General features: G+C 54.0%; 1 protein-coding gene across 1 annotated transcript; it reads left to right on the top strand.

Annotated features, from left to right (window-relative positions):
* On the top strand, positions 1-23,760 carry RP1L1 (RP1 like 1). Its single transcript, XM_043486407.1, has 5 exons — positions 1-597; positions 1,187-1,328; positions 3,002-7,621; positions 23,462-23,602; positions 23,708-23,760. The coding sequence occupies exons 1-5, from the start codon at positions 1-3 to the stop codon at positions 23,758-23,760; spliced, it is 5,553 nt and encodes a 1,850-aa protein (XP_043342342.1).

Here is a 23,760-nt window from a genome sequence, read left to right as displayed (position 1 = left end):
ATGAACAGCACTCCGAGGGACGCCCCTGGCCCTGGCCACCGCGAGTGCCTCCTGCCTTCTGTGGCCCGGACCCCCTCTGTCACCCAGGTCACACCGGCCAAGAAGATAACCTTCCTCAAGCAAGGGGATCCCCGGTTTGCTGGGGTCCGCCTGGCCGTTCACCAGCGCGCCTTCAGGAGCTTTGGGGCCCTGATGGACGAGCTCTCTCAGCGGGTACCGCTCTCCTTTGGGGTGCGGTCGGTCACCACACCCCGGGGCCTGCACGGCCTCAGTGCTCTGGAGCAGCTGCAGGATGGTGGCTGCTATCTCTGCTCCGATAAGAAGCCCCCCAGAACCCCCGGCGGGCTGGGCCAGCCCCGGGGGAGAAGCCATTCCGCTCGGCAGTTGAGGGAATTCGAGGCACCGGGAACAGCCTCTACCTGCAAAGGTCTCAAAGCCTCGAGGAGGATCACGCTGGTTAAGAATGGGGACCCTCGGCTCCAGCAGACTGTGGTGCTCAGCCACAGAAACACCAGGAGCCTGATGGCCTTTCTCAGCAAGGCGTCGGACCTACTGCGCTTTCCCGTGAAGCATGTGTATACGGCCAGTGGGAAAAGGGTAGGCTGTCCAGGATACCGTTTCCTTAAAAAGTTGTCCGGATCTCAGCTCGAAACACTTAGATGGAACCCGGCAGTTATTCCTTTAAAAGAGGCACTGACACAATTGATATGTGTGTGTGTGTTAGTTGCTCAGTCGTGTCTGACTCTTTGTGACCCCATGGACTGTCGCCCGCCAGGCTCCTCTGTCCAAGGGGCAAGAATACTGGAGTGAGTTGCCATTTCCTCCTCCAGGGTATCTGCCCAATCCAGGTATCAAACTCAGGTCTCCTGCATTGCAGGCAGATTCTTTACCCTCTGAGCCACCAGGGAAGCCGTCAGACCCCGCTGATACTGGGTATAAAGTAGTAACAGTGAGGACCTGCTGCTCAGCCCAGGAACTCTGCGCAGTGCTCTGTGGGGACCGGACTGGGAAGGAACTCAGGACAGAGGATGTGCGTGTATATATGGGATTCCCAGGAGGCTCAGCGGTAAAGAATCTGCCCGCCAAGCAGGAGACATGGGTTTGATCCCTCTCTCTAGCTGTGCTTTGCCGGGTGGAAGGGGGTCCTGCAGACCAGGCCTCCTGACTCCACACTCTCCTTTGCCAGCTGGACTCTCTGAAGGCTCTGCTGCGAAGCCCCTCCGTGCTGGTGTGCGCCGGTCTCGAGCCCTTCAGACCTCTGGCAATGGAAGATATCAGAAGAAAAGGAAGTGAACCTTCATCTGGGCAGACTTCAAGGAACAAAAGTGGTGAGTTGGGTCTGGAGGATGCCCAGTTTATTTGCACTGGATGGTGGTTCAGGAGGGTCGGGCAGATATCCTTTCTAGGTAATTTGGGAAACATGCCTTTGGCCCCACATATGGGGCATCTCAGTTCTCTAGGGGTCTCTCTTGCCCCTTCCTCCTTCTCATCGCGTTAACTGAGCCGGACAGTTGACTGGGATAGGAGAGAGGGGAGTCTGGTATTTAAAGAGAGCAAAATTAAGAGACCTTGAGCTCTAAGATTCTAGGATCTAAAATAAACTTTTATTAAGGACCACAGTGCATATGACATTATGGACACAGTGAATCATGGATATGTGGCATTTGCATCTTTCAAGAGTTACAACTCTTAGGCAACAGTGGGGATCAAACAGACCAAAGAAACAAATGATAACCACAGATCATCCATCCATCCATCAATCTATGCAGCCAGTCACATACCCATCCAAAAAGTCTATGTGCCAGAGGTAGTCTTTGTTATTAAAAAAAAAAAAAATTTAAAGCACAATCAACAAGTGCAGAGAAAAATTTCAGCAAAATTATTGGAATTACTATGGGCAAATTTTGGTGAATAAGCAAAATAATACCCTTTGTGAAAAGCTATTAAGAGAATGTCAACAATCGTTTCTGTGATTGCCCATGCCAAGTTCTGGACAGAGACCTGTCAATCCCAGCCACTCCTCTGGAGGAGCCCTCAGCCTCACTTGTTGCTTAAAGAGGGGCAGAGCTCGGCAAACCTTCTCCTAGCCAGCTGGACTCAAGAGAGTCTGCTCTTTTGCTGGCCATAGGCTCAGCCTCCGCCAGCCACTCCCTCTTTGCCAAGTGTTAGCTCAGGAGATAAAATGAGGAAGTACTAGGGCTTTCCTTCTTTCTCAGGGTCACGTCTTTCTATCCCCAGTGACCCCCTCTTTTTGTCTTTTTCATGCTGAGGGGCAAGTTTAGTTATCACGTGTGTAGGCCCTTCCTTGCCATCATTTATCAACCCCAAAACTTGATGAGTGTTAAGATGATAAATGATAAATCACCACTAGTAATTGCAAAGCATCTTACAGTTATACAATCAGGGGTGAATGCAGCAACCTACTGATTTTATTTCCTGCCCTGGGGGTGGGTGTGAAGAGGGCTAGAAGTTAACTCAGGGCACTGATGCTCTACAGCCCACTCTACTGTCTATGAAGAACCTACTCTGTGCCGGCAACTCTGAGGAAGTCTTATATGCACTGCCTCGCATCCTCAAAACAAACCCGCCAGATAGATCTATGACTTTTACAGTTCAGGAAAGAGGCTTTGCCAAAGCTTACACAGCTAGGAAGTGGCAGGGTTGAGATTGAACTCGGACTTCAAGTTCATCTCACTGGGCTATACTGGTTCACCTCCTGGGAACTCTGCAAAGATTCATTCTAGAGTGGTTTCTGTCCTAACTGCTGGTTCAGGAGGTGGCAGGGGTATGCAGTATCCTTGCCTGGAGAATCCCATGGACAGTGGAGCCTGGTGGGCTACAGTCCATGTGGTCGTAAAGAGTCAGACACGACTGAGATGGGAGCGTACAGAGAGGTGTGTACAGGCTGTGAAATGCTCATGACCTTGACTCTTCTGCCCTGAAGCCCCACCGTCAGCTCATGATCTTTCCCTCTTTTCTCTTGCTCGTCATTGTGCGCCAGGGAGCTGGGGGCCCAAGGCCAAACAGAGCGTGATCCATGCACGGTCCAGGCTGGAGAACAGGTCACGGCAGTTCTCCCTGATGTCGGAGAGGTCGGGGCTCAGCGACCCCCCGGTCTGCCCACATCGAGCCTGCATGTGCCCTGCTCCCGACAGGCACCCTCTGAACACTCCTGCCCGGCTCGGCCCCTTGGTGGCAGGTGAAGACATCGAGAAGAACGTGAGCGTGAATGAGGATGGCAGCCTATCGGTAGAGATGAAAGTCCGCTTCCACCTGCTGGGGGAGGACCCGCTTCTGTGGTCCAGGAGGCTCGGGGGGGCCAGCACCCTCACTGTGACCTGTGGGGAGGGCCCCGACGCTGGGGAGGAGGATCTCCTTGGCTGTGTGTGGAAGGGCCACTCTGGGGACCCCTCAGAGCCTAGGGCACAGGGGCTGGGGCCCTGCGAGGCGGGAGGGGAGGGAGCCTTTGACCAAGGCCAGCGGCAGCCAGGGTCCAGATACGAGATCTGGATGAACCCCCTGTACACCTCCCAGGGAGAGTGGTCGGCCTCTCGGTGGAGGTCGGGGCTGACCCAGAACTCCCACTTCAGGGCCCCCAGGAGCCAAAGGGTCACCAGCAGGAGAAGAGGGAGCAAGGACAGGGCCAGCCCTGCCTCCAGCGACAGACCCCCTGGAGGCTCTGAGCCAAACTCCTCCTGCTGCTCTGGGTCCCTGGAGGATGCTGTGGCCAGCTGTGGCCCACATCTGGCCTCGGGGGCTGGTGAAGGCAGAGGCGAGGGAGCAGCGCTGGGCCGCAGGGACCGTGATGGTTGCCTGAAACCCAGGACCGGTGGCCTGACAGATGCTCTTCCTGACTCCTCCGCAAGTGCTGGGTCTCACGAGGAGTGCAGCGAAAGGGACAAGCCGTCCCAGGGCCGCCCCAGCAAGACTTCCCGGGGGGCCACCCAGCAGGGAGTTCCGGGTTCCCCCACTGTGAACCCCTCATCTATAGGGAACAAGGACCCACAGGCAGAGGAGATCGGACAGGGAGTGGGGCACCCCCAGGCCAGAAATAGGTCTAGGGTGAGGCCACGCTCGGCTCGGGGCCCGGCTGGTTCTGGGGATGATGCGGGAGGCTACACCCCATCTTCTGCCTGTGCCTCAGCCCTGGGCAGGAGCGGAAAGCAGGAGAGCAGAGCCAGCGCCCTGTCCTCACCCAGCATTTCTGTCCTCAGCCGAGGGGCCCAGAGGGCCCGCCCCAGGCAGCGGCACAACCCAAAGGACATCCACTGCCCGCTCGACCCGCCTGTGTCCCGGCCAACGCCACGGCCGTCCAGCAGAGACAGGGCCCACCCACACGGCCCCCCACCCAGCCTTTCTGAAAGCCCGCAGGGCACCTGGAACCAGGCCTCCCGGGACCCAGGGCCACCCTTCTCGGCCTCTCGTTATTCCCCGGACACACACGGGCTAAGCAGCATCCCCATTACCCCTGGGAGCAATTCTGACTGTGTTTCCAATTTCTACCTCCCCGATTCCCCCTCTGCTGAGACCGAAGCGGGCCCTGAGTTCAGGCCGTGCTCACCGGCTCCCACACCTTCGGACACATCTGGCCTGTTCAGTGCCCCAGCTGATGGCCTGGGAGAAAAGACTGGGGGTGACAGATTCCAGCCTTCCTGGCCCTTGGTCCTGCCAGCCGGGTGGCCTGAGGGAGGGAGGCTGGGAGCACACTGGGGCAGCAGCCATTCACACCTGGGTACACCCTTGGCTCGGGGGTCCTCCTGTGGGACGATGCGGATGATGCCAGCCCCACAGCCACAGGGCGGCCAGGGCCCCTCCTCCAAGGCCTGCTGGGTGTGCAGCAGGTACTGTCCCACGCCCCCCAGGACACGGCCCTCGGGCAAGAGGCATCCTTCAGGCTGCCGCAGCGAGGGTGACCACAGCGCTGATGGGGAGCCTGGTGGGGGCAAGGCGGGGGAGGAAAAGTTGGATGCGCGGCATCCGCGGCCCCCTGGCTCTCAGGGAGCGGCCTCGGGGAGAGTAGTCAGAGCTGTGAGAAGGGGCAGCCCTCGCAGCGGTCCCCAGCTCCAGAGAATGGCCCAGGGGAAGCTCTCAGGCGGAGGTGGCCTGGAGGAGCGAGAGGAAGGTGGCGGCGAGCTGCTGGGAGCTCTGCCCCGAGCCTCCCCAGAAGCCGTGGTCCGTGCGTGGCTGAGCAATATCCCGGAGGAGCCCATGAAACACGAGCTGGAGGACAAGGGTGAGGATGTGGCCGGGCATGGCCTGGAAGGCCCTCAAGAGGACCCTGTGGGCAAACATTCCCCAGATGGCCCGGAAGGATCAGTTTGGGCCGGACAACTGCCCCTGGAACAGGCAGCCAGTGAGGAAGCAGAACCAGAGGAAGTCTTTCCAATGGCTAGCCGTGCTAGTCCCAAGTCAGCAGAGGGTCTGCCTTGCGGTGGAGTGTCAGAAACCCCTCCAGAGGCTGGAACCAGCAAAGGAGTGGCTGTGGACGGTGGGAGAGGCCAGCGCGTGCTTCCCAGGAGGGTCTCCACCTCCTTACAGATCATGAAGGCGCTGATGGGGTCCCGGCCGGGCCGGCCCAGCAGTCTGCCTGAAGTGTCCCACTCAGAGGGCAGGAGGCTTAGCCACTCAGCCCAGGCCCTCATCACCTGCCTCGCCAGACTCCACTTCTTTGATGATGATGATCTTGGGTCTCCCGCTAGCAAAGTGAGGTTCACAGACTCCCCTCGGTACCAGCAGCTCCTAAGTACCTTCCAGGCCCTGTGGCCAGGGAGTGGCCTCAGGAACAGTGAGCTGGAATCGGACCTCCAGGAGCTTGGCTGGCGCCAGGCCCTGCCAGCCCTCGGGCCCCACGTTGCAACCGAGGACTTCAGGCCCACGTCCTCCTCTGGGGTGGATGTCGGCAGTGGCTCTGGAGGCTCAGGGGAGGGCAGCGGACCCTGCACCGTGGACTGCAGCCTGGTGTCCGAGAAGATGGAGCTGCCCTTGAGCATCTCCTGCCAGGGACCTGATTCCAGAACCTTGGGGACCCCAGCAGTTCCAGGAAACCGACCGCTGAGTAGTTATGAGGCTGAGGGTGCTGCCAGTGAGGATAGGGCAGAAAAAAATGGCAGGGAGCAGACGCTGGGTGGTGACCCAGACCAAGGAGATAAAAACACAATGGAGGAAGAGGGGGTACAATTAGAGGAAATAAAAGAAGGAAAAGAAAGAGCAGAACTGCAAGTAGAGGGTGTCAGAGGGTTTCTGGAAGAGAAAGGAATCATGGAACTAGAATTGTCGGGGGCAGGCTCTCAGGATGGGGCTGGTGTCTGGGAAAATAAGAGCCTGCATGAAGAGGAGCCAGGAGACCCCACTGCCGTTGCCACGCAGAGCTCATCAGGGAGGAGAGGGAGCCCGACAGAGCCCCCCAGGAGCCTCAGCGAGAGGTACCTGGACGCCAGTGGGAGTCAAGGTGGCCCCAAAGCTGAGCCCCCTTTGGAGAAGTTGCTCGGAGCAGCTGAGACTGGCTGTGGGCAAACCCTGGACAAGCTCACCCAGGGGGCTGGTGAGATGGGCACTTGCAAGGCCCGCAGGGGGTCTCTGATCTCTGACCCTATGTGGGTGTCCAAGTTGTTGAAGAAGATGGAGAAGACCTTCATGGACCACCTCGCCGCTGCCACGGCCGAGCTCTGCACCCGCTGGGGCCTGCAGGGCGACCCCCTGCTGGATCAGATGGTGGCCGAGCTGCAGCGGGACATGAGCCAGCGGCTCCAGGACAGCGTGGAGAAGGAGCTTCTCAAGGTCCAGAGCTGGGCAGGGGGCGCGGGCGCGGGGCCGCCCAGGGAAGCCCTCCGCTGGGAGGCGTCCCTGCAGACGGAGCAGCGCAGGCGGCGCCTCCAGGCCCTGCGCAACCTCTCGCCCTTCTCCGAGCAGACGCGGGGCCGGGGGCCCCCCTCCTTCTCCCTGGAGGACCTGCCGGTCTTCAGAGGAGCCCTGGGGTCCCAACTTGGGGTAGAGGCCAAGGGGGAGGAGTTCTGTCCCTGCGAGGCCTGCGTGAGGAAGAAAATGGTTCCTGCACCCCCAGTGGATGTTGTGGGGTCAGCCAGCGCGCCCATCAGAAAGGCCTTCGACCTGCAACACATTCTGCAGAAGAAGAAAGGAGGGTGTGCTGACGGGGAGACAGCGGAGGTGGCCACCGCTGTGGAGAGGGAGGCAGAGCCCCTTCACAGGGACCCCTCGAGGACAGGCACTGTCCGGGGAGCTGATGGGGACCCTGAGCCGGGATCAGGCCAGGGCCCTGGAGCAGAGGAGGGGGACACCTGGGGGACAGAAGAGGAGGCGGGTGCTCAGGAGAAGGAGGGGCAAACAGAGCCCTGTGTGGGCAGAAACCCCTGGGAGGGGCTGGGGAGGGGGGAGCAGGGCTTGGGCGGTGAGGAAGGAGACCTGGAGGCGGGCTGCGGGGCTGAGGACACTGGGGAGGCTCATGCCCTGGGAGGAGGTGGCCTGGGTGCAGGAGGACAAGAGGCTGGTGCTGGAACAACAGAGGCCTGGGAGGCTGCAAGGGAGAAGGGGTCAGAGACAGGAGGAGGATATGGAGGGGACGAAGAAGGGGGCCCTCAGGTTGGCCTGGGACATGGCCAGTCCCGTGAGGCTTCTGGAGACAGGAGCCCTTCCCCAGGGGCAGACCCGCCCCAACAGAGGTCAGGCCCCAGGTCAGGCCTCTCATCCTTCAGCACATCTTCTCTGGGGAACTGCTCTCTGCTCTCTCAGAAAGGCTCCGAAGATGAGCCGTGGGACAGATGCATGAGGAGCATTGAAGACCAGGCCACAGACGTCCTTGATCCAGAGAGAAAAGTCACAGGCATGTATCCAGAAAGTTCTGCTTCTGAGCAAGAAGGGGCCCCATCATGTTCCAGAACTCCAGAGCAAGGGACAGAGGAAGGTCTGAGTCCAGAACAGAGCAAAGAGGAAGGTCTGGCTTCAGAGCAGGAGACAGGGGAGGGCCCAGCTCCAGAAGAGGGAGATGAGGGCCCGGCTCCAGAGCAGGAGGAAGAGGAGGGCCTGGCTCCAGAGCAGGAGGAAGAGGAGGGCCTGGCTCCAGAGCAGGAGACTGAGGAGGGCCCGGCTCCAGAAGAGGGAGAGGAGGGCCCGGCTCCAGAGCAGAAGACAGAGGAGGGCCTGGCTCCAGAGCAGGAGGAAGAGGAGGGCCCGGCTCCAGAGCAGAAGACAGAGGAGGGCCTGGCTCCAGAGCAGGAGGAAGAGGAGGGCCCAGCTCCAGAAGAGGGGGAGGAGGGCCTGACTCCAGAGCAGGAGGAAGTGGAGGGCCCAGCTCCAGAAGAGGGGGAGGAGGGCCCGGCTCCAGAGCAGGAGACAGAGGAGGGCCCGGCTCCAGAGCAGAAGACAGAGGAGGGCCTGGCTCCAGAGCAGGAGACAGAGGAGGGCCCAGCTCCAGAAGAGGGGGAGGAGGGCCTGGCTCCAGAGCAGAAGGAAGAGGAGGGCCCGGCTCCAGAGCAGGAGACAGAGGAGGGCCCGGCTCCAGAAGAGGGAGAGGAGGGCCCAGCTCCAGAGCAGGAGACAGAGGAGGGCCCGGCTCCAGAAGAGGGGGAGGAGGGCCTGGTTCCAGAGCAGGAGACTGAGGAGGGCCCGGCTCCAGAAGAGGGAGAGGAGGGCCCGGCTCCAGAGCAGAAGACAGAGGAGGGCCTGGCTCCAGAGCAGGAGGAAGAGGAGGGCCCAGCTCCAGAAGAGGGGGAGGAGGGCTGGCTCCAGAGCAGGAGGAAGAGGAGGGCCCGGCTCCAGAGCAGAAGACAGAGGAGGGCCTGGCTCCAGAGCAGGAGACAGAGGAGGGCCCAGCTCCAGAAGAGGGGGAGGAGGGCCTGGCTCCAGAGCAGGAGGAAGAGGAGGGCCCGGCTCCAGAAGAGGGAGAGGAGGGCCCAGCTCCAGAGCAGGAGGAAGAGGAGGGCCCAGCTCCAGAAGAGGGAGAGGAGGGCCCAGCTCCAGAGCAGGAGGAAGAGGAGGGCCCAGCTCCAGAGCAGGAGGAAGAGGAGGGCCCAGCTCCAGAGCAGGAGGAAGAGGAGGGCCCAGCTCCAGAAGAGGGAGAGGAGGGCCCGGCTCCAGAGCAGGAGACAGAGGAGGGCCCGGCTCCAGAACAGGAGGAAGAGGAGGGCCCGGCTCCAGAGCAGGAGGAAGAGGAGGGCCCAACTCCAGAAGAGGGAGAGGAGGGCCCGGCTCCAGAGCAGGAGGAAGAGGGGGGCCCGGCTCCAGAGCAGGAGGAAGAGGAGGGCCCGGCTCCAGAGCAGGAGACAGAGGAGGGCCAGGCTCCAGAAGAGGGAGAGGAGGGCCCAGCTCCAGAGCAGGAAACAGAGGAGGGCCTGGCTCCAGAGCAGGAGACAGAGGAGGGCCTGGCTCCAGAGCAGGAGACAGAGGAGGGCCTGGCTCCAGAGCAGGAGGGAGAGGAGGGCCCGGCTCCAGAGCAGGAGACAGAGGAGGGCCCGGCTCCAGAAGAGGGAGAGGAAGGCTCGGCTCCAGAGCAGGAGACAAAGGAAGGCTCTGACTTAGAAGCCAAAATAGTGAAACATCTGGCTTCCACAGAAATGAGGTTTAGAAACCTCCCCATGGACCAGACAGATGGCTTTGACGAAGATGACTTAGATTTCTAGAGAACTACCTGGGAGACAGTCCTGAATCAGAAGTTCAACCCACTGGAGATGCACAAAGGACATGGGCAAAAACCAAGGACTTGCCAAGGACACAGCCAGCCCTCACTGCCCTGGGTTCTAAATTCTGAGGCCCCATCGACCTGTCCACGCACCAGGTGAGGGAGGGTCTCAGATCTGCCCGGCTATCAGAAGTCAGCTCCCCTCCATATGTCTGCTGAACCCCAGAGGATGGAACTGGCAGGCTGTGGTTCAGGAGAGGTTTTGCTTGTGTTTGATTTTTACCGGCTTGAGTTTCCCTCCTTCTTCTGCCTATTGATCTCCAGTTATTTCTCTCCTTGGCCTCTCCTGGGCGATGACCTCGCTCGACTTTGAAGTGCTTTTTTCTAGTCTTGACTTTATTTGGTGACTCTGGAGATATGAATGCTTGGGAGAAGAAGATAAATTCAGTGTCATTGGGCAAAATTTGTTCTTAGCTCCAAAGGCTGTGTCCTTCCTTAATGCATTTATATATATAAAAAATATGGTTTTTAATGAAAAGTATTGGAAAATGCAAAAAAGCAGAAAGAAGGAAAAGTAGTCACTCTTAATCCCATCCCTTAGGGATAACTGATGTTAGCAATTTGATGCATTTCTTTCCCATCATTTTTCTAATCATTTGATAGCTGTGCTCATCCTTATAAACTTCTTTTTTTTTTAAACTTAACATAAGAAATTCCCCTTTTAATCTCAAAATCTTCATAAACCTATTTTAATACCTGAATAATGTCTTTAATGCCCAAATAATATGAGACTATAAAATACTTTTTCACCATTTCCATTTGTTGACTATTTAGATAATTTCCATTATTTTTCCCAATATATATGGGATTTTCCATATATATAATTGTATTATATACATATATATATATATATATATACACAAATTTATTTTGCCCCGAATGGCAGATGATTTCCTAAGTTCTTCATATCTTCCACCAGATTGTTTTTCTAAACATCTAAGTTGTACTAAATTACATCACTTGGCCCACTATGTTCTCATCTGTGTTTGGTAGTCATTAAAAATGAGAAAGCCTTTGCTGATTTTATGGGCAAAAATAGTACCTTATTTTAAGGTGGGGTTATTTTAGCTATATTTGATTGCTAATGAGACTGAAGAGTTTTCTAGTCTTTATAGAAAATCTATTTACACACAGATTATATGTGTATGTCTTTTGCCCATTTTCAGCCAGGATTCTAGCTTTTTTAGGTGAATAGATTTACATGTGTCCTTTATAATTTTAAAAATTCCTATTTATCCTTTTTGAGATTGAAAAAAAAAATGCCCTTTCTCAGCACATTTCTCCAGCAAGCCTTGAACTGGAGCTGTCCTTGATGGTGCAGAATTTCCTTCACAGGTTCTCACCAGCATTCCGATCCACACGGGACCATTTTGTGTATTCAGAATCATTAAAATGAAGGTCTGTGCTCCAAGAACAGATATCGTTCACTGGTTGTTTAAATGTAAATATAAATTAAAAAATAAAATAGATAAGTTAATAATAGAAAATAAAGCAAATGTTGGGTGTAGGCTGTGTCCTCACACTGAAAGTTATCTGTTCTGCTCTATATCTGAGTGCTGGAGATGTTCTTAATTTGACATGTTTATAAAAGTTCTTCTGGAGGTGAGTTTTTAAAGTTTTTACATTGAAAGTATATATGAAAAATAATATGTATAAATATATGTATAACTGAAGCACTTTGCTGTACACCAGGAACTAATACAGCATTGTAAATCAACCATACTTCAACTTTTAAAAATAAATATTTAGACGCATATATATATAAGTTTTATATTGTATATATATATGTAAGTATATATGCACACACACACTTATGTATATATGAACTGATTAGGCTTCCCTGGTGGCTTGGATGCCTGCAATGCAGGAGACCTGGGTTCTATCCCTGGGTTGGGAAGATCCCCTGGAGAAGGGAATGGCAAACCACTCCAGTACTCTTGCCTGGGGGATTCCATGGACAGAGGAGCCTGGTGGGCTACAATCCATGGTGTCGCAAAGAGTCGGACACGACTAAGCAACTTGAACTCACTCATCTTTGTCAGAAACTCCTAGTGAAACAGATTGCCTTGTAAGCTTGGGTTAGATATAATGGTATTTAGGCTTGTCCAGACCTTGTCACTATTAGTTGACATGGAGCATCCAATGTGCACCTCTTCTGTGACCTGAGGTCCTCAGTCATTTCCCGAGAGATGTTTCAGCCTCTTTGCTTCATAATCTGCTATGTCCCCAAGTGACAGAGACAACCACCCCAGCTCTTACTGACCCAGCACTTCACTAAAATGGCATGTTCGTCTCTGGTCAAGAGGAGAAAATGAAAAGGTCATGGGACTTGGAGATGGATGATCAGGCTCACGTCCCCACGACAGCAGCTCAGTTCCAACATTAGTGGAATGGCCACCTGGTGGGGTCCCTCCTCTGGGCCAGTTCTGCACCTTCCCCTTGCTTCCACACCCTCACTCAGAGTCCCCTCTAGATCCCACCTGTTCCTTCATTCCCAGCAGGGTTTACAGAGCCCTACCCTTGTCCTCCATGTCCTCCTGGGTTAAATGTTTAGACCTGGTTGGTGGCGGGGTGCACTCATAGCTCAAGGCACCTAGTTTGTTAACGAAGAAACCAGTTGAAGCCCCTACAGCTCAGGAGAACGCCTAGCCCTCACCACTACACCCCCACTTTCATCTAATCTCCCATCCTATCTCAGCTCACCACACCCCTCCACCCTCGGCCCTGAAATCGCTGCTGGTTGTGAATTTTCCAAACGCTAGTAGCCCTTTCTCTTGAGATGGTGGTGGCCCATGGTCCTAATGACACCCCCTGACTCAGCAAGTATCTCCTCCTCAAGCCCCTCGCCAGCCCTGCTCTGGCTTCCCATCCTTTCCGCCTGCACGTTGCAGCCAAACACCGATGCCTCCTCATTCTCAGCCCGCTGGTCTTTCTCCTTCCTCTCCCCAAAGGACCTCACCCACTGTGGCTGTTTCTGCTCCTTCTTTGGTCCAAGGACTCCCAGTGAAAACCCATGATCCCTTACTGCACTCCTGAAGCATATCCAGAAGATACTTTTACGCGTTAATACACAGTCACCTGTCGCCGCTTCCTAGCTGAAGAGATGGGTTCAGAGGGGAGTCGCTCAAGGACATGTGTCGGATAGATCCTGAAGCCATGGTCTAAACCCAAACCTGACACTCCTAGGCCTGGGTTCCTTCTTCCACGCAGCCAGGGCCTGAGGTCAAGGCCCCGACAGACTGCTTATTCGCACCCCTTGGGCTCCTCCCTTTGGATCGCCATTGCCAGAGGCCACCTGGGGAGGCTGGGCTCCGCTGAGCCACACCTCTGGCCCCCTTGCCTGCCCTTGGCTTGGGGACTGACCTTCCAAGTTCACACCTTGTCCAAGCCGACATCCCCCTATGCCAGGGCCCACCCTCCTTGGCCCGTTCCTGATAAAGAAAGGCGAACTTGTGGTTTTCCACCCGTGGGCAGCCTGGAAAAGAACTAAATATTTTTGTCAATCCCAGCAGCTGATGGTGTGGCATGCAGGGGCCAGCAGGTGAAACACCCGGCAGCTCTGGGCTGGTCTCTCACCAGGATGAGTGGTCCCACCCCAGATGCCACAGGTATTACGGCCACTGCATTTTACGGCCGGCGGGACTGAAGTTTGGCACAGTGGATTCCCCAGAGCACAGGGCCAGGGCACAGACAAGCATCTCTTTCTTGAGTTCTGCCTCTCCCGTCATATCCAAGAAGGAATGAGATGGCTCCCAACCCTCCAGGCTGAGTTGGGAGCACCTGCCTCAAGGCGAAGGGATGACCTGGGTGACTTCTCAAAGCTTCATCATCACAGCCGTTCTGGGAAAAGACAAACCTAGGGTCAGATGCCCTCTGGTGCAGTGAATGGAAGGTGGGAAGGATGAAAGTTGGAAGTGACTCATTTTCTTAGAAAAGGCTGAACTCCACATCCCATTTTGTTCTGTCCTAGCTTGGCGAGCTCTTCCTTGCCCTGGAAAGACAGGCCCCGACAGGACAGACCGCTCCAGAAAATGCTGGGGACCCGGGGATAAATGGAATGCTTTGCAGATCTTCTGTTCCACCATCTAGGAGCCATGGTCTGTCTTTCCCTGTTTGATCTCAGCCGTCCAAGCCCACCTGCCCTTCTCAAAGGCCTATCAGAATCAAACCCACAAAAGTTCTGAATTTAAGGGATGAGGGTGAGGAGGAAAAACATCTACAGGATAAAGTGAGTCTATTCCCTTTTATGTCTGGAGCTCTTCACCCCTACTACGAAGCCGCTCTTACAGACAGGGATTATGACTCATGCGATGGAGTCATTGCAGTCACATGTCACAACAGCAGAAGCTCATTGTGATAGGCTCTCCCCATGTTACCCAGGCCTGCGCTTCAGGGCACAGTACATACCAGGACCATTGACATTGTTAGTTCTTCTATTCAGCCTAGGATGAGCAGCTCTGCCCGGCCACGTGGCACTGCTGAGGACACAGAGATGGAAGACGGCCCCCCGAGCCCCACTCTGGACCTACTGTGGCCCCTGCCCGGAGCTCAGCAGTCAGTGGGGCTGCCCGTGTGCCCACGGGTGGCAGTGACGGCCAAAACCCAGACGGTGGCTAAGAAAACCGGGAGACGCATGGAAGTGGATCCGATACCAACCATAGCAGCGGAGAGGCCGGTTTGCCTGAGTTGTTTTGACCAGGGGCAGTAGCGGTCTGGGTGTTCTCCAGGAAGAGAGGACGTCATGAGCTGAGACTGGGAGTCAGGGTCTGTAGAATAGGGGTGACAGCAATTAGGAGAAACCTTCAGGAGTCATGTGGTGTGTTGGGAGGTGTCTTTGGGTAGGAGGGAAGTAGAGAGTCAGAGAAATGCTGCCTGGCTGAGAAGGAGGCTCTGTTGACCCCCAGGCCAATGACCCGAGAGACACCTGTTCAGGAAGGAGGAAGATTTTTATTAGAATGGAGGAGGGTGGGAGTGAGAGTCTTGGGACCTCCCAGGAACTTCCAGTGAAATAGGCTGGAGCTTTGGCCAGCGCAAGGGCAGGCGTCTTCCCATGCTCAAGCGGGACCAGACCTCCGGTTGGCCCGGCTCAAAGCTGCACTCAGCCAGTAGGTCCCCAAAGCGCAGGAAGGGGCAGCAAAGAATCTAAGGAGGTGAGGGCTGCTGTCAGACTGGGGAGTCGCTGGATGAGGCAGAGAGAAGCGGGAACCAGCAGAACCTCTGGGTTCCGTGGGGGAGGAGTCCCAGAGGGCCTGGTCTTCCCTGGTCCGGTGTTTCTGCCTGGAGACAGTCCGGGTGGCCTTGCTGGCTGCACTTCGTTTCTAGGCCTGGCTCTGTCCCTAACTGCTAGCCCAGTGCTCCGACCTGGGGCATTGGAGGGTCATTCTTGGAGGTCCTTGGAGGGTCCAGACATCCCGTCCCAGTGGAGCCACAACAGACGGGCCAGAAGGAGGAAGGCTGACTTCCCACCGTACCCAGAGATGCTTGGTTTCTGGGGCGGATGATGGTGAACTGTTGGAAGAACACTGCTGTTCTGCAACTTTCTGTGTCCCAGGAGCCAGAGACTTTCGGACCAGGAAGACCATATACCCAGCTCCATCTTCGTTCTGCTATTTTTATCTCTGTGTTGTTCAAGAGATACAAGCGCAGAGGTTCAGAGATGCCCACCCTGGCCCAAGGTCACACATGGGTCAGTACAGAGCCAGGCCTGGAAGCTGAGTGCCCTGGATTTTGCAGGCATGAGTTGATTCCACAAAAGAAGAGCCTCGGAGCCCAGGCGGCGCTGCCTCCTCTGCCCGGGTGGGTGGAGAGCCGGGCAGGTAGAGCAGCATCGCAACCTAATTAGAAGCTGTAGAGGCGCGGGGACATGGGGGGCCCTGCTCGCACATTAGTGCCCGCTCCATAGATCATAGGCACGCCAAGGACATAATAAATAATCTGCCCAAAGGTTTTAAAGGTAAAAATCAGCAAACCATTAATAATGTCCCCGCCACCATATATCACGCTGAAATCTTCCCATTAGGCTGCTCCCTGAGCCGATTCGCATTTTCTGGGCGGTTCCCCCGCCCCCTTCCCTTTCCATCGTGCTCTGAAGCCCCTCCCCCACAGCCTGTGGCCCGGAGGGAGGGGGTGTGGGACCTTCTCGGATTTAACATCTGGGTTCTATTCAGGCGTGCGGCATAGAATCCGTGTCTCTACTTACATTTGTTCTTTTAACAGACAGGGTGGAGCTCACCTACCTCCCCCTGCCCTCAGCCCAGCTTTAAGAGGGAATAACTCTCCGCCCTCTTCTCTGAAAGGCCAAGGAGGCTTAATTATTGGGTTGGCCCAAAAGTTCGTACGGGTTTTTCCATATCACCTTACTGAAGAACGTGAGTGAACTTTCGGGCCAACCCAATAATTACTATAACAGAGTTACTTTGTTTTATTCTATTTTTCTTCCTGTGTCTATTCCCTAAGCATTTACTTTCCTTTTTTAGATTGGGGTGTAGTTGCTTTACAATGTTGTGTTAATTTCTGTTGTACAGCAGAGTGAACCGGCTACATATATACACGTGTGCGTGCTAAGTCACTTCAGTCATGTCTGACTCTTGGCGACCCCATGGACTGTATGCCAGGCTCCTCTGTCCACGGGATTCTGCAGGCAAGAATACTGGGGTGGGAGGTCATGTCCTGCTCCACAACGTACACATATATCGCCTCTTTTTTGGATTTCCTTCCCATTTAGATCACCACAGAGCCTGTGCCGAAGGGCAGGTTCTAACTAGTTCCCTGTTTTATACATGGTAGTGTATCCATGTCGCCCCCAGAACAGGGTCTCTTTAAATAAGAAAAGGGCTGATGGGCGCACTTTCCAGCCCTTGGTGTCTCTGCAGAGAACTCGGGTCTGGCTTGAATATTTGGGTGAGTTGGGCGTGATTTATACTTTGGAGGTAACCTGTGTTATCAGGAGCTGGAATGAGGAAAATTAGGAGGAGAAAATCTAGGCCAGCGGGCTGCCGGGCTGTGGTGTGGGGGCGGCATGGGGCTGCGTGACCACAGGGTGAAGGATCCAGGAATGCGTCCAGCATTGGCGTGTCCCCCCTGTTTGGCTTCAACTTCCGCAACTGAGTTAGGAAAGACAGCCCTTTGCTGGGGCTGAGGGCCACCCTCCACGTGTCCTCTGAAGGGCGAGTGGGCTGAGTGACTCCCCAGCTGCCTCAGAGAACCAGTTTCTCAGACGCGGACGCTGAAAGCAGAGGAGGAGATCTGTGCTGGCTGCTAGCTGTCTCCTGGGAAGGTACCCCGGTGGGACCGCCTTAAGGGGAGGGGCCCCCCGGGGAGGGGCCCCCCATCCCGGCTCTCTGGCGGTGAACTGAGTGGGGTGACTTGGACCAGCCCCGCCCCTCCCCAGGCCTGTGTCCTCATCTGCAACACCCCTAGAGTCCCTTCCGGCTCTGAGGCTGGGCTGAGCGCCCTCCTTGAACTTCCCATCGGAGAGCCAGGGCCGCATACTTACCGGTCATTCTGCAAAACCTCTTGAGTGGTCCTGGGTCCTGAGTCCTGGGTCCATTCTGTGAGTCGCCAGCCTTGGTCATTTTTTACTTTGATTGAGACATACACCATTCTGTGGCTTGGGGGTTCTGTTCCCATTCCCCCCCAGTCCCACAAAATAGACTGTGGGGCTCCCCCAGACCACCCTTCACACACAAGGGGCCCATTTTACAAAGCACAGCCTGCCTTCCTTAGGCCTTCAGAACGACCCAGGGAAGAAGCAATATAAGGTCAGCTGTACCCATCTGATGGATGGAAAAACTGATACAGACAGATGGATGAACAGGGTTGAGAAATCCTCTAGTAAAAGGCCTCTCATGGAGAGATGCTCAGAGTGTAATGGATGGGAGCCGGGTTCTGAGAGCCAAGGGGACAGATGGCTGTAAGGTGAAGCTGGCCCCTCCCCATGGATGAAGTGTCCTTCGCTGGAATATCTTGGGGTTTGGTGTAAACCATGCACACTGTGTGTGACTCTAAGTGGGCATCACATTTTACAGGAAAGACTCGAATTCCCTAGGCCTGGAGTGACATTCCAAGTTGACTCTCCACGGGGGACTCAAAACCAGGCCCCCACAGCCAAAAAGGAGCTGGGACCCCCGACCAGCAGACCTGTGCTGGCCTCCTCAGGCCCTGGCAGGTCCTTCTGCAAGACCAGCATCCTCCTGTGACTGGTGGGACTTCCAGGATGGACCGTCTCATCCTCCTCGTGTCCCAGGTGAGGGCTCCATCTAGTGCAGAGTCCCCAGGAGCAGTCAGTAGATCCTGAAGGGTCCACTGGTAGATCCCTATGTCATGCCTTCCTTTATACCCACAGTTTGCCCATCTGCCACCCCTACTCACCAATCATGTGTCAGAACATTGTGTCTGATCATTGCAGTCCACGCTGATCCAGGGCAAGTTACCAACGTCTCTGAGCCTCAGTTTACTCATCTATCAAAATGGGCCAGATGCCCACATGTTTAAGTGGCTATGAGAATTAATCGGTGTGATAACTGTGGATGTGCCATACTGAGTATTTAATAAATCAATTATTCTTGGGACAGGTTGGAAATGAGTTGTCTGGGGTGGAGGGTAGGGGGTGGGTGCAGAGGCTCCTGGAGTTCAGCCAGGGGAGAGAAAGTGTATTCCCACTGGAAAGGAATAAACTGGGGAAGGTTTTACAAAAGAGAGCGCATTTCCTTATTTTATGTCCCTGGATACGCTCCAGTGTCTCCTAGTTTATAGTCTATGAGAACTTAAATAGGATTTGTACCTGACTGTTGTGTGAAAATTTTATAACTCTCAATTATGTTGACTTGGTTCATGGCGCTTTTCAGGTTTACTATACCCTTCTACTTTTCTGTATATTCATTCCATTGATTTTTAATATTGAAATTCCAACTAAAAATCTTAATTTGTCTACCTTAAAAATTATTGTAATTTATAGTGGAACTATACATAACTTCACTTCTGTTTTTTCCAAGTCTCCTATACATATCTTATCATACTTTTATAATTAAAAAAATAAAAAAGAAAGAGGAAAAGAAAGAAAGGAATTTTAGGGGTTCATTCCACTAATAAATATGAATTATTTTTAGATACGTATAGCAGGCTCATGGAAGTTACACTTACCCTAGAACTTCTATTGTCTATACTTTTAAATGCACATAAGATGTTACATAAATTATTTATTATTGTAATTGAATAAAACACAAATGGAGTTACTGATTTTAAAAAAGAAAAGAAAGAAAAAAGAAAAAGAAAAAAGAAAAGTGCATTTGATCAGCACTTTGACAAAAGAGGGAGCTTTTGATGGAGGCGTTGGGAGCTGGGCTGGGGAGATTCCAGGGGGAGGGAACAGAATGGTCTAAAACCCAGAGGTGTAGGAGGCAGGGATGATCCAGCACGGCCAGACCCAGCACGTGGGGGAGGGGGGGCCTTTTGGTTTGGATGCCCGGCTCTGAAAGTCCTGGTCCGTCGTCACCTTGGCTCAGCGCCGCTGCCGAGGTGGCAGCTCTGCTGATGGAATGCACTTTCCCAAGCAGCTGTCTGGAGAGACCCTGCCCCCCACCCCGATCCCTGTCACTGTGACAGACCCCCAGCCCACTCTTCTCAGACTTTGATGGATGGTCCCCATGCTGGATTTCATATATCTCCGTCTTCTCTAGAAGCTGTGACACGAGTAATTGGTGTCACGTCTGTTGATTGCATGCCAAGTGCTGACAAAACAGTCCCTAACAGGGAGCTCCGGGGCACTGGGCTTGATTGTGTGACCAGGAAACCACAGGGGACTAAGCCAGCCAGTTGACCCAGGGAGAGGCAGTCGGCCCAGCTAGACCAGTGGGGGTCAGTGCCAAGGTATCCTGTCCCCCGACCTGGAGGATGTGCCGGAACCCTGCCAAACTGGGGCGGCACAGTGTTGGAGAGCCACTGATTCACCCCCAAGACTGCACTGGGGGCTGGGCACACACCTCTCTGATCTTTGCAGTCCATGCTGCTCCAGGGCAGGGACTCTCAAGGAGTGGTCCTGCCTCCTGCTGCAAAGATGCTGTCTTCCCCAGTGCAGGTGATGTGTCTAAGGTTAAATGAGTTTTATCAAGAAATACAGGTATTGGCAAGGGGAGGTATTGGGGGGGGGGGTGGGCCTAGGAGGGTAAAAACCAGGTCACCTGCTCGTGATCCGGCAGACCTTGCGTCAGGCCAGGCCCAATCTGACTGAGCTGGGGCCTTTCTAGCCTCCTCGGCAGAGAGCAGAGAGGGGAGGGGCCTCCCAAGTGTCTCATCTGTCACAAGAGGATGGAGGCCCCACCCGGGCAAACGGCTTAGCCTTAGCAGACAGGTGGCAGGCCGTGAACCAGGAACTCACAGAGAGGCCGTGGGGGTGTGGCCGGGAGAACACCCACACCCGGCTACCCCATCCCTGGCCAACCGAGGCAGATAAATCGGCTGATGGAGGGCTACCTGGGGGCGGGGCCAAACGTCCACCTCTCTCCATCGTTAGGCACCTGTGCTTTAGATTTTTTCCTTAAAGTTCAGCTGATTTGTATTTCTTTAATAATTAATGAGGGCTTCCCAAGTGGTGTTAGTGGTAAAGAACCCGCCTGCCAATGCAGGAGACATGGGTTCTATCCCTCGGTTGGGAAGATCTCCTGGAGGAGGAGGGCATGGCAACCCACTCCAGCAGTCTTGCCTGGAGAATCCCATGGACAGAGGAGCCTGGTGGGCTACAGTCCAAAGGGTTGCAAAGAGTTGGACATGACTGAAGCAATTCAGCATGCACGCACTCAATATTTAGTGATGTTGAGCGATTTTTCATGTTTGTTGGCCATCTGTATGTCTTCTTTGGAGAAATGTCTATTTAGGTCTTCTGTCCATTTTTTGATGGGGCTGTTTATTTTTTTGATATTGAACTGTGTGAGTTGTTTGTATATTTTGGAGATTAATCCCTTGTCAGCTTCATTTGCAGATATTTTCTCCCATTCTAAGGGTTGTCTTTTAGTCTTGTTTATGGTTTCCATAACTGTGCAAAAGCTTTTAAGTTTAATTAGGTTCAATTTGTTTATTTTTGTTTTTGTTTTCATTACTCTAGGAGGTGGGTCAAAAAAGGTCTTGCTACGATTCATGTCAAAGAGTGTTCTGCTTATGTTTTCCTCTAAGAGTTTTATAGTGTCTGGCCTTACATTTAGGCCTTTAATCCATTCTGAGTTTATTTTTGTGTGTGGTGTCAGGGAGTGTTCTAATTTCATTCTTTTACGTGTAGCTGTCCGGTTTCCCAGTATCGCTTATTAATGAGCTTGTTTTCTCTGTTGTATATTCTTGCCTCATTTGCCTTCTTGATCATAGGTGTATGGGTTTATCTTCTGGCTTTCTATCCTGTTCTATTGGTTTATATTCCTGTTTTTGTGCCATTCGACACTGTCTTAACTACCGCAGTTTTGTAGGATAGCCTGAAGGTGGGGAGCCTGATTCCTCCAGTTTTTCTTTTTCAAGATTGCTTTTGTTATTGGGGGTCTTTTGTGTTTCCATACAAATTGTAAAAATTTTGTTCTAGTTCTGTGAAAAATGTCATTGGTAATTTGATTGGGATTGCATTGACAAGGAGATTGTTTTGAGTAGATGAGGTATCACTTTACACCAGTCAGGATGGCCATCATCAAAAAATCTACAAAAAGTAAATGCTGGAGAGGCTATGAGAAAAGAATTCTCCTGCACTGTTGGTGGGAATGTAAATGGACAGCCACTATGGAGAACAGTGTAGCGGTTCCTTAAGAATCTAAAAATAGAACTACCATGTGACTCAGCAATCCCACTCCTGGGCACATACCCTGAGAAAAACATAATTCAAAAAGATACATGCAGCCTGATGCTCACTGGAGCAATATGTACAATAGCCAGGACATGGAAGTAACCTAAATGTCCTTCAGCAGACAAATGGATAAAGACGATGTGGTCTGTACATACAATGGAATATACTCAGTCATAAAAAGGAAAAAAAAAACTTGCCATTTTCAAAGATATGGATGGACCTAGAGACTGCCGTAGAGAGTAAAGTAAACCAGAAAGAGAAAAACGCTTATTGTATAATATCGCTTATAAGTGAAATCTAGAAAAATGATACAGATGAACCTATTTGCAAAGCAGAAATAAAGACACAGCCATAGAGAGCAAACATATGGACACTAAGGCAGCAATTGAGGGTGGGCTGAATTGGGAGACTGGGCTTGACTAACATACAGTACTGATACTGTGCATAAAACAGATCGCTACTGAGAACCTACTGTATACACAGGGGAGCTCAGTGTTCTACCCTGACCGGAATGGAAAGGAAATCCAAACAGAGGGGATGCGTGTACACGCATGGCTGATTGGCTTTGAGGTACAGCTGACACTAACACAACATGGTAAACCAACTGCACTTCAATAAAAATGAATTTAAAATATTCAGCTTAAGCCACCCACAGTAGGGAGCTTGGGCCCGTCTCAGAGTCCTCCGCATAGAGCCTGTCATGAGTGGCCCCTGCCCGACCCTCGACGAGCTCTGAGATGCAGGATCCCGGAGCCTGGACGTTTCCAGCACCTTGCTCTGCGTTCTCTCCCTGAGGACTTTGGATGAGGCTTGGTCTCTGGTGTTAGTGTCAGAAATAACACGCTGGTGTTTTCGTTTGTTGCTATTTTGGCTCCTCCCAGCCTGTGCCGATGATGCTTCTCCTTCCCGGCGACTGCACCGCTCGCCCACAGGGCCCTCACGGCAGGCACTGTTGCATCCTCACCTTTCTCCCAGCTCCACGGAACCTCTCTTCCTTCGTTTTCTGTTTCCCTCCACTTCGTTCTCTACTTTGTTTTATCCTCTTCTTTTGTCTGCATCTTACTGGTCATCTTTTTCACACTAAGGCTGAACTAAGCAATGAATAGTAAATAGACACAGACTCAGTAGCCACGGTCTGGATTCAGAAAAGAGATAAATACCCTCAAGGCACCTCATTTAGCCCCTGGACCACCCTTATACCACCTCCGGTTCTGGCCCGGAGAGATTTGATCACACAGTCTACACACTTTGCTCCACCTCTGCCACATGCCATGAGCCATTAATGAAGTGACGGTGACACCTGGGATGTCCCAGCGGCCACTCCTGGCCCAGAGCAGAGGCAGCTCCTCTCAGAATGACTTGGTCAGCAGCTGCAGGCACTCAGCCCCCAACAAGACAACTCGGCCTCATTCTGGACAAGCCCCAGGTCTTCATCTGCTGCCCCGTGGCTGGTCTACCTGCAGAACTGGAGTCCTGCATGGGCGCCCTTCACTCTGCACAGGTAGGGGTGTTGGGGAGCCCTCCTGCGGGGCCTGGGGCAGGCTGGAGAGTAGGAGAGGGAGTGAGAGGCCGTGGGCCTCCGGGTGTCAGAGCTGAGATCATCCCAGGAGCCACTCTGTGCTCACTCCAGCTGTGTGATGCTTCCTCTTCTGCCCGGGGGAGACTGGAAGGTCCCTTCTTGGGGTAATGGGCTTGGAGTAATTCCCTGTCTTCCCGGGCCCCGCCCACAGAGAAAGGGGTTCTCTCAGGGGTGGGAGCAAGGCTGAGGCTGCCCCCCAGCTCCCTCCCAGGGCCCTGGGCTCCCCCCGCTCCATCCCACCACGCAGTCGTCTCCAGGCTGGCCCTTGGGACCTGCAGCTCCTTCCTCCATCCCGCCTGGCCTGGGAGAGTCCCTCTAGTCCGCTCATTGTCCCACTTCTGCCACTTTTCCTCCGCCTCATTGTTCCTGTTATCAGCATCCTACACGCCGCGGCGGCTGCACGGGAAGGCATGGCTACCGCCGAGGCCGCGGCTGAAGCCCGTGGACAGGGCCCAGGTGTCCGGGTGGCGGGCCTGCCTGCCCAGTCGGGTCCCCCAGGCTTGCCCCAGAGCCTGCAGTGGGTACACGGCAGACGGCTGGGCTCCTTGGGGGGGATCCTGGTTCTCGATGCTCAGGGGGAAGCACAGGAGACTCTGAGCCTGCCCCCACCCCCCACTTCCAGCTGTCATATCTGGAGCCTCAGGCAGCCTTGCCAAGTCTCTCCATCAAGGCTGA

Source organism: Cervus canadensis, chromosome 14, assembly GCF_019320065.1.
Source record: "Cervus canadensis isolate Bull #8, Minnesota chromosome 14, ASM1932006v1, whole genome shotgun sequence".
Lineage (NCBI taxonomy): Eukaryota > Metazoa > Chordata > Mammalia > Artiodactyla > Cervidae > Cervus > Cervus canadensis.
The sequence above is the reverse complement of the archived record's forward strand: the minus strand, read 5'-3'. Positions and strand labels throughout refer to the sequence as shown.